The sequence below is a fragment of the Pseudopodoces humilis genome, chromosome 4 (assembly GCF_049639895.1).
Source record: "Pseudopodoces humilis isolate 2021_Gansu_Grassland_sample_001 chromosome 4, ASM4963989v1, whole genome shotgun sequence".
Classification (NCBI taxonomy): domain Eukaryota; kingdom Metazoa; phylum Chordata; class Aves; order Passeriformes; family Paridae; genus Pseudopodoces; species Pseudopodoces humilis.
Window position 1 is genome coordinate 14,550,771 of NC_142203.1, and position 10,160 is coordinate 14,560,930.

General features: G+C 43.3%; 1 protein-coding gene across 1 annotated transcript; it reads right to left on the reverse strand.

Moving 5' to 3' along the window:
• Nucleotides 1–2,282: 2,282 nt before the first annotated feature.
• Nucleotides 2,283–7,474, reverse strand: LOC148184452 (uncharacterized). The gene is given in 5 exon segments (XM_088054616.1): nt 2,283–2,482; nt 3,397–4,527; nt 4,600–5,742; nt 6,636–6,777; nt 7,379–7,474. Coding segments are annotated over 5 exon segments (2,712 nt in total).
• Nucleotides 7,475–10,160: the final 2,686 nt, after the last annotated feature.

Below are 10,160 nucleotides of genomic sequence, written 5' to 3' on the forward strand. Positions count from 1 at the left end.
TGCAGCCACTTCTGTATCTCTCAGTTCTCTATGCTTCTTTTGTGCATCTTTACCCCAAATTGTGACAATTTTTGCTTCTGGACAATCAGCACCTTTCTTCCAGGTTGCTGGCACATTCTGGACTTCAGTTTTCCGGTCATAAGTCAGGTTCCTATCCATCTTTTCCACTGGTTTGGTACCTGCAACTACCATAGAACCGTCAACAAGAATTGGTTTCGTCATTACCAGTAACAATATAATCAAAAAGGCTACTTTTTGCGAAAAATCATTTGTGTTGGAGAGACTAGTTGAGTCTCCCATTGTACAGGGACTTTCTTGACTCGGGTGTAATGGATCCATGAGTCGATTCTTTCGACCTTTACTGCAGTATAAGTTGTCAGGATCACTTGACGGGGCCCATCCCATGTCTCTTTCAAGGGGTGGGTGGACTAATTCTTCACGTACACTTGGTCTCCTGGTTGAATGTCATGCACCGGATTCTCCAGTGGCATAGGTCGGTTCCACTGCAAGGCTCCCCTTAAAGCATTAAGAGTTTTGTTTAGTGACATGATGTAACCAAATATTGTCTGATCACCCTGCACGTGCAAGTCTCCTTTCAACACATTAGCATGGTATGGTTTTTCATATAGAATTTCGTATGGACTAACTCCTACTCGCTCCCTGGGTTTGATTCTGATTCTGAGCAATGCCAATGGCAGTGCCTGTGGCCACTGTATCTTTGCCTCTTGGCAAATTTTCTTAATTTGTCCCTTAATTGTTTGATTCATCCGCTCTACCTGACCACTTGATTGAGGTCGCCAAGGGGTGTGTAAGTCTCAAGATATGTCTAATATCCTGGCCACTTCTTGTACTATTCCTGCTGTAAAGTGTGGGCCTCTATCTGATTACAGTCCTAAAGGTACCCCAAATCTTGGAATGATTTCTTTCAACAGTGTTTTGACCACTTCCTTTGCCTGATTGGTGCGACAAGGAAAGGCCTCAGGCCATCTTGAAAAAGTGCATACATACACTAAAAGATACTTAAAGTTCTGTGCTTTCGGTAATTCTGAAAAATTTACTTGCCAGTAATCTCCTGGTTCTGGTCCCACTCGTAATTTCCCTAACTGAATCTGTTTCCTAACTATTGGGTTATTTTTCAAACAAGTTGAACACATGGCATTCACCCGTTTTGCCAATGTTAACATCTGGTTAGAAATTACTTCTCTTTTTAGAAATGTTACTAATGCCTCTGCTCCCCAATGGCATTTATTATGTTCCGTCTCTAAGATGGCTTTCATAATTCGGGCGGGAACTACAACTTGTCCCATGATTGTTACATACTATCTAGTTGCATTCTTCTGTGCTTTCAGCAGCGATGCTAATTTTTCATCATCCGGGGAATACTTCGGTTCCTGAATTAAATGTGGAGTTACAGGACTCACCTTAGTGGGTATCAGGGCCATTTGAGTCCACACTTCTCTGGCTACTTCTTGTGCTGTGACATCAGCTAATTTGTTTCCTCGATATATTTTTCCTTCTTCCTTCTGGTGACCTCTCACATGCATTATTGCAACCTTTTTAGGTTGGTGTACTGCATCTAGCAAGGCTAGAATTTCAGTTCTATATTTGATAGTAGTTCCTTGGGAGTTTAATAACCCTCGTTCTTTCCACAAGGCGCCATGAATGTGCACAACCCCAAAAGCATATTTAGAATCAGTCCATATATTCACTTTCTTTCCAGAACTTAACATTAGGGCTCTAGTGAGTCCAATGATCTCAGCTCGCTGAGCTGATGTTCCAGGAGCCAAAGCTTTTGCTTCCACTACAGTGGTAACTGTTACCACTGCATATCCCGCATACCTGGTACCGTTTTCTACAAAGCTGGACCCGTCAGTGAACAGTTCCCAATCCGGATCTTCCATTGGAACATCTTTCAAATCCATTCGGCTGGCATACACTTGTTCAATCACCTCCATGCAGTCATGTGCTAATTCTCCTTCTTCCTGCCCACTGCGGAGAAATTCTGCTGGGTTAACATGATTAGTCATTTTTAGATCTACATCATCCTGTTCTCTCAGAATTGCTTGGTATTGCAGCATTCTGCTGGATGAAAGCCAGTGACCCCCCTTTTGTTCTAAGACTGCCAGTACCATGTGAGGCACAAATACCTCTTTTTTCCTTCCCAAAGTCAATTTCCTGGCTTCCTGGATGAGGATCACTGTGGCCGTAACTGCCCGCAAGCATGACAGCCAACCAGCACTTACTGTATCCAGTTGCTTCGAGAAATACCCTACCAGGCATTTCTATGAACCAAGTCTCTGAGCTAGCACTCCCAGTGCCAATTTCTGTCTCTCATTCACATACAACTGAAAGTCCTTGTTTAAATCTGGAAGGCCTAATGCCGGAGCTTCTTTTAACGCTTGTTTCAAGTCTTCAAAGGCCTTTTTCCTCTGTCGATTCCAGCTCAACTGCGGTTTTTTCAACGCTTCATATAATGGTTTAGCTAGAAGTCCAAAATTTAGAATCCACAGCCTGCACCACCCTACCATTCTTAGAAAGGACCTTAGTTCTTGATGGTTCCTGGGAAGGGGAATAGCACAAATAGCTTCCACTCGATTGACTCTCAACCGTCTCTGGCCTTGGGTGATTGTTGAGGGTTAGGTGTCCTTTTTTTTTTGTTTTTGTTTGTTTTGTCGTTCTGGCCTGCCCGGGGAATTTTTACCCATTATGTGCTGGGGCAACCTAACTACCGGTACTTAGGGGTGATTGACAACGGACAAAGAGTAGCCGGGCCCAGGGAGGGGGAAGGGGGCAGAAAAGGAGGGTGGGGACAGTTTTTTAGCTGGTTTTTTCTCCGGCTTCGGGGAAGGACGTTCGTGTGCTGGGTCGCGGAGCGGCTGCGGTGGAGAGAAGGGATTTTCGCCATCACCCAGACGGAGCAGTTGCTTCTTCTCCTTCTCCCCTCTTGGTTGGTGGCCTCGCACCCCCTGCCCTGCCGGGACGTGTGGCAGCCACCGCCGCAGAGCTGCTGATACACCTCATCCACCGGCCCAGGATCTCAGCTCATCCCTGCTGTTCCAGCCGACTGTTCCCCGGAGCCCTGCAGGAGCACCGGGACTGACTGCCCGAGGGGTTTGTGAAAAACTAAACCTCTCCTCCACCCCATCTCAGCTGAGAGAGCTGTCCCGGGGTCCCTGGTTCTGTGTTCTTGTTATTGCTGTAGTTATTGTTTGTTTGTTTGCCTGGTTATACTAGTAAAGAACTGTTATTCCTATCCCCAGATCTCTGCCTGAAAGCCCCCTTGATTTCAAATTTATAATAATTCGGAGGGAGGGGGTCTACATTCTTTCATCCCAAGGGAGGCTCCTGCTCTCCCTAGCAGACACCTGTCTTCTAGAACCGAGACAGTGATTTCACATCCCAAATATATTACACTTTCTTTTATCAGCTGTGCTTTTTCTTTTGACACTCGGTAGCCAGCTTGGCTCAGCATATTCAACAGAGCAACAGTCAATTTCAGACACATTCCTTTTTCTGCTGTCGCTAAAAAGATATCATCCACATACCGGAGAATGACATAAGAGGAAGGTAACTCTCTTACCTCAGCAGTCTTCCATTCTTCCAATTCCTTTGCCAGTTGATTTCCAAATATTGTAGGGCTGTTTTTGAATCCTTGCGGCAGTCGAGACCAGGTGAGCTGTCTCTTTCTTCCAGTATCAGGACTCTCCCATTCAAAGGCAAAATATTTCCTGCTTTCCAATGCCAGAGGGATGCAGAAGAAAGCATCTTTCAAATCCATAACAGAGAACTATTTAAATGTTTCTGACACAGATGTTAATAAAGTATACGGATTGGCAACCACTGGGTGAATGTCTTTAGTAATGTTATTAATTGCCCTCAAATCCTGCACTAGCCGATACTTACCATTGGGTTTTCTAACTGGAAAAATAGGAGTGTTAAAGTCTGATTCACATTCTTGCAACATTCCTTGTGCTAAAAACTGAGTTATCAAAGGAGCGACACCCTGTTTAGCTTCTAACTTGATTGGTTATTGTTTTATTCTCACTGGCTGAGCTCCTTCTTTTAATTCTACTACCACCGGCTGAGCAGCTTTTGATTTTCCTGGATTCCCAGTCTCCCATACCCAAGGTACTACAGCTTGATCTACTTCAATAGGAATAGGAGAGGGATCAATTTCTTTTATTACAAACAATTTAGCAATTTCCTCTCCCGGAACCTCTAATTTTACCCTCCCATTTTCGAATATGATTCTGACATTTAATGATGACAACAAATCTCTGCCAAGCAATGGCTTGGGGCAATTAGGCATGTACAAAAACTGATGATCTAATTCTTTTCCTCCAAATCTCAAATTTAATGGTTGCAAAAAGGGTCTTTCTTCTAATTGTCCCGTTGCCCCCACTACCTGTATGGTAGTATTGCTGATAGGTCCTAACCTTTTGTTTAAAACTGAATGCGTTGCCCCCGTATCCACGATAAACTCTTGTTCTTTCCCATCAATATCAATCCTGACCCTTAAGTCTTGTTCTAGTCAGCTTTGATTCTGATAATTTCCCAATACAAATGCTTGGGCGCCACCTACTGGATTCACGGGGTAACCTGTTGGTCCATTCACTGGCATTCCTCCCAATCCAGCTTTCACTGGGCACTCATTCTTCCAGTGTCCTATCTGACGACAGAACGCGCATTGATTGGGAGCAATCTCTCCTTGCTGGGGACTAGGAGGGGCCATCCCCCGTCCTCCAAATTTAACATTCTGGAATCCTGCCCTGCCACGTCCAGAACCACGACCGTGCCCAAAACCACCTCTGCCTCCCCCCCTTTCACTGGCTTGCTGCATTATAGCTAGTATGTTCGCCTGCTGTTTCTTGGCCGTTTCTTTTTCCCTGTTATTATAAACTTTCCAAGCCACTTCTAGCATTTTATCCAGGTCCCGAGTATCTTGTCCTTCTAATCTCTGCAGTTTTTTCCGGATATCTTCCTGTGTTTGACCCAAAAAGATTAAAGCAAGCTGCAATTTTCCTGCTTCACTGTCAATCTCCAAATCAGTGAAGCGTCTAGCAGTTTGTTTAAGTCTTTCTAAAAACGCCGAGGGAGATTCATTCTTATCCTGCCTGACAGAATACAGTTTTGACCAATTTAGCGTCTTAGGCATCCCAGTCCTGATTCCTTCTACTAACAACTCCTGGTACATCTTGATAGATTCCATTCCTCCGACCCTGTTTGGATCCCACCCTGGATCATCGCTCGGAACTAAGTCATTGACTGTTTCTACTGTACAACGCAGCCTAATCTCCTCTCGAGCACGCTCTTTCATTGCCCGTAGCACCATCTCCTTTTCGGTGGAATCCATCAAAGTATCCAGCAAAACCTGCATGTCATTCCAATCTGGATTCTGGGTTTTAATTATCATTTTGACCACCCGGGCCACCCTCTCCGGATTCTCACAGTAACAGCCTGCTGACTGCTTCCAAATCACCAGATCCCCTGGGGAGAAAGGCACTTTCACAAGCACTTTCTCTCCTTGGGGTCCCATAGCTTCCCTTAAAGGGGCAATAAGCTGGGATTCCCCGTAATTTTTACGTCCCTGTCTAGTTCGTGCCGCGAGCGGAGTATTTCGCCGAGTCTGGGGAGTAACAGGGGAAGGGGTTTTAGGTCGGATAACAACTTTCTTAACATTCCCCGGTACTGCCGTTAAATTTGCTACTTTTTCCTCCTCATCCTCATCCTCAGTGCTGGTTTCTGGTAACGGTGGATACAAAGAGGAATGGGGTGAGACAGAGGGAAGAGGCGAAACAGCAGGAGGGGTTGAGACAGCAGGAGGAGGGGGGGGTGAAGCAGGAAGCGCACCGGGTAACACCATAAAAGACAAATCCTCCTCTGGTCGAGAGGTTAAGGCTAAGCACTGAACACATTTAGATCCTTCTTTACAACCCCCGCACTTAAATTCTTTCATCTTTAATACCATTATTCCACACTCAGTCTGCCATTCCTTTTTACGGTGCAGTAAATGAGACAAGTCTAAATACTGTATTTCATCTCATTTTTCATTTTCCTCCAGATAGCGCATTAACGAATTTATGGTGTCAAAATCCACAGTACCATTCTCTGGCCATGACGGCCCTTCTCGCTTATATTCGGGCTACCAATGATTACAATAGTCAATCATTTTATCCTTACTCATCTCCTGGAAAAACCCTTCACTTTTCCACCTCTTCAGTAAACATCCCAGCGGGGTATTTTCTGGGATACCTTTATTAGACTGAACCATAAACTTAAGTGCCTTGAATGGGATTTTGAACTTTACTCACAGCCGTACAAAAACTCGGTAACCAATAGCAGCAACCAATATATAACAATATATGAAACAATAAAAACCACAATCAATTTTGACAGTCCAACAAAATCAATCATACCACACACTCACACAACAATCACTTCAATACTGAGGTAGTTTCATTTTTAGCAGCAACAACTTACAAACACCTAAACAATAATTCAACTAGCAATTATATTAATACAATAAGCAGCAATATACAAAACCACAATCCAGAATTAAGCAAACTACATACAACAAACAAAAAGGACTAAATACCAGATAAATACCAGATAAATACCAGACCAATCCAACTTGCCGCTTCTCGACGCCGCGAGGGGCAAGTGCTGGACCTGCGCAGCTTTCGCCGCGTCTGACAGCCGGCGCCTAGGCTTCCCAGACCAACCAGACGTCTTAGCCCAACCCTGCGAGGATCGCCGCCTCGTCTTATGAGCAGGCACCTAAACCAGAAAAAAATAAAGCACCTTCGGGCTTACCTTTTGCAGTCGTCCGTCAGGTGCGGGGGTCAGGCACGAACCGATGACTCCCCGAGAATCACTCGGTGCCGGTGTGGAGTGGATCAGAACGCGAACCGCCCCAGGCACCTTCGGAGTCCTGCCGCGGTCGCCAGAAAACTGTTGCCCGATCCGAAGAAAACACAAACAACCGAAGTCGTTTATGCGGTGCTTTATTTAGGGCCCGGGAGCCTGTGGACTAGCGTCCAAAGACAGAGCCCCATTTCACAGAAAAATCACAGGGTTTTTATATGTTTTCTACATGATTTCTTCATCATCATAATTTCTTAATTCTCTTTCACTACCTGGTACAATTATCTCTCTGACATTTAAATTTTGCCAAAAGTACATTCCTAGATTATCTCCTAGTTACACTGCTTACATTGCAATATCTGCCGTATAGTTCATCTGCAGGTTACATGTGGCCTACCAAGCTTTAGCATAACTACTACTAATGTCAAACTAATGCTAACTAATACAGTTTATTGAACCAAATGGCAACAATAAGATATCACAACCCATGAATTCCCAAAGCATCCCACTTTACCCTTAGTCTTCGGTGGTGGGGGTCCTGGAGTGGTTCTTCTGGAGGAACCACTTTTATACAGCCGAGTCCCAGGTATCCACGGGGTGAAAAAGCCATTCCCACAGCTTGGGCTGGCATCTGTGTAACCAGTTCCTTCCTTTCTCACAGTTTGTTGCCATATGAATTTTTGTCCTGATAGGTCTCATTTTAAGTTCCCACAGTCTGTACAATAAAATTTTGTCCAGTGCGCTAATTCCAAATCTTCACCTCCATTAGACCTGGAATTCAAGCCTTCCTGTTTTGCAATCTGTGCTTGTCTCAAGTTCCTCTTGAACTTATCATTGGGCTTAAGGATAAGTGGCTTATCCTTTGGGAACTTCTTTCTTTAACAGTGTTTTGAGATATGCAGCTGCATTCTCTGTCCTCACAGAGCTCACACAGCTCATAGTCCTCACAGAGCTCACCTTCAGTGCTTCTCATGCTGGCACCTCTGTCAAGGCTGGTATAATTTGGGGATGGTTTTTCCATTCTCAGTTTGCCCAGCTATTCTTTGTGAGTAGGAAGAATGTTTAATTTATTTTTTTTAATGCTTCCAGCATAAAGCTATAGCTACCCTTATGCAACCAATGTACCCAGTCACCAGTAAAACAGAAGGAAAACTGGCAATTCCCTCCTCTCTACCCACTGACTGCAATGACATTTAGGAAATCAACACCTGGGTTTAATGCCTCAGTAATTCATATTAAGAAACATATACTAATTCCGTTTTGGTTCTTTTTTCTTTTAACCAAAATGAATTGTAGAACCTTGTATTTCCAAAACATCTCACCTTTTTCTGTAAGGAAAAAAATTGTGAAAAAAACCTCATCAGGGTCCTTCTCCTACCTCCTTTTTTTGGAAGCCAAGAGACAGGGCGAGCCAAGGAAATTGTTACATGTCTGAAAGATATTTTAAGGCTAGAGGAACAGTTAGCTAGCAATGCAACTGACATTAACATAGCCACTGATACAACAATAATTTAATTTATAGAGAAATCACAGGTTGTGTAATCTTCCAAAAGCTTTCTTTGAAAGGAAAGCAAAGGATGTTTAGTGAAAGCTTCCACTCTTTTCAAGGGTGGATACCTTAGGGCAATTTTGTTCACAGTTTTTTTGTTGGCTTATTTTTTTGTTGTGGTATTTACTCAATATATAATTTTATAATGATGTAACTTACATCTCTGTAAATTATATTCCATGTGTCAAAATCAATGCTCCTAAAATATTCTCCAAAGGCACTAAATATATTTCATACATTCCTTGCTAACTCTATGTTATAAAATAATTGATACACAGCCCACAAAACATCTAAAAATATTCTCTCCGCTTGGAAGATGCCTGCAATTTCTTCTGCTGTGCATAGCTGCAGACCACAGAAACCAATCCAAAAATCCAATTACAGCAACATTCAAGAAGTCACAGAGAGAGAAAACAACCTTTCAGAACCTGAGTATTTGCTTTGTTTTACACTGAGTGGTCAACATGTTCACAATGCTCAGTGAGAATAAATTTCCAGTACATTGTTTCCTAATGAAAAATATTTCTCCACGGTTCTTGCTGTAATTGGACTTTTTACAGTTAATATTCTATAAATCTAAATAAAGTAGAAGATACAATTATAAATTTCTGTTGTGTATGCTAGTTTATTTCAAGCTATTTACAATCATTCCAGGAATATTAATACTATTTCTGAAACAAGCATCATTTATTTTCTGAATGATCACATGGCTGGTTTTGTTTCTTTTTGTTTTCCATCCTCACAGTAGAAAAAATTGGTGATATATCCTTAAAAATCCTCAAATACCAATGAGGAGACCTATAGAAACAGGTTCATGAAGGTTTAAACCATATGAAGATCTTTTCAGCAGTGAACTCCTTCTGTGATCTCAGATTTATTACTGCTGCACAACTTCCAGCCAAAAAAAAAAAAAGCGCAGAAAAAACTAGATGAGAAACCTCTAAACTTACTCCAGATGCTCACCTACATTTTAAGATGTAGGAAAAGGGACAGGGGTCATAGGGAACATGATTTCAGAGGTTCATAGGGAACATGACCCCATGTAGGTAATCAGCATGACAGCACCAGCAATCACCGGACAGCAGCTTGTCCCTGCAGGAGCAGGAGAGGGTGAAGGAGCCCAACAAATTGAAGTGCACAGGGACACAATTCCTCCAGTGCCTACAGAACCCAAAAACCTTCCACCCAAAATGCCATCTCATGGTTGTTGGTCTGCTGTAGACAAGGGTGACACTCCTGGGGTGGAGAGCCTGGGGCCAAGCCTGGAAATGTGGGAAGGGAGGAAGGACCACCACATACCACACAGAGCAGATACCTCCACAGGGAGCCAGTGAAAAGAGCAATTTCAAGAATGACCTGGGCTTTCAACATCATCAAACCCAATAATGGCTAGATAGAAAATTTAGTCCTTTGGGAAACCTTTATCATATGTGTGGACATCATTAGTCTACCTCTGGGGACATCAACACAGCAAGGAAATTCAGCAAAGAGACTGGCACTTCCCTACTGATCATGTCCTCATCTTATGTCCCAGGGATTTTATTTTGATTATGTTTACTCCCAAAGAATCATTTGCTCCCCATTACCTGTAGGGCACTCAAAGTCCACCTTTGAAGCCAAAGGTGTCACAGCCTGTGACAGAGGCAGCCAAAAAATTACAACCCCACTGACATTTGCAGTGCTGGCCTTTGATAGAACTTCACTAAACCACACATGGGGACAGCTACAGCCAGCACACAATACAGAC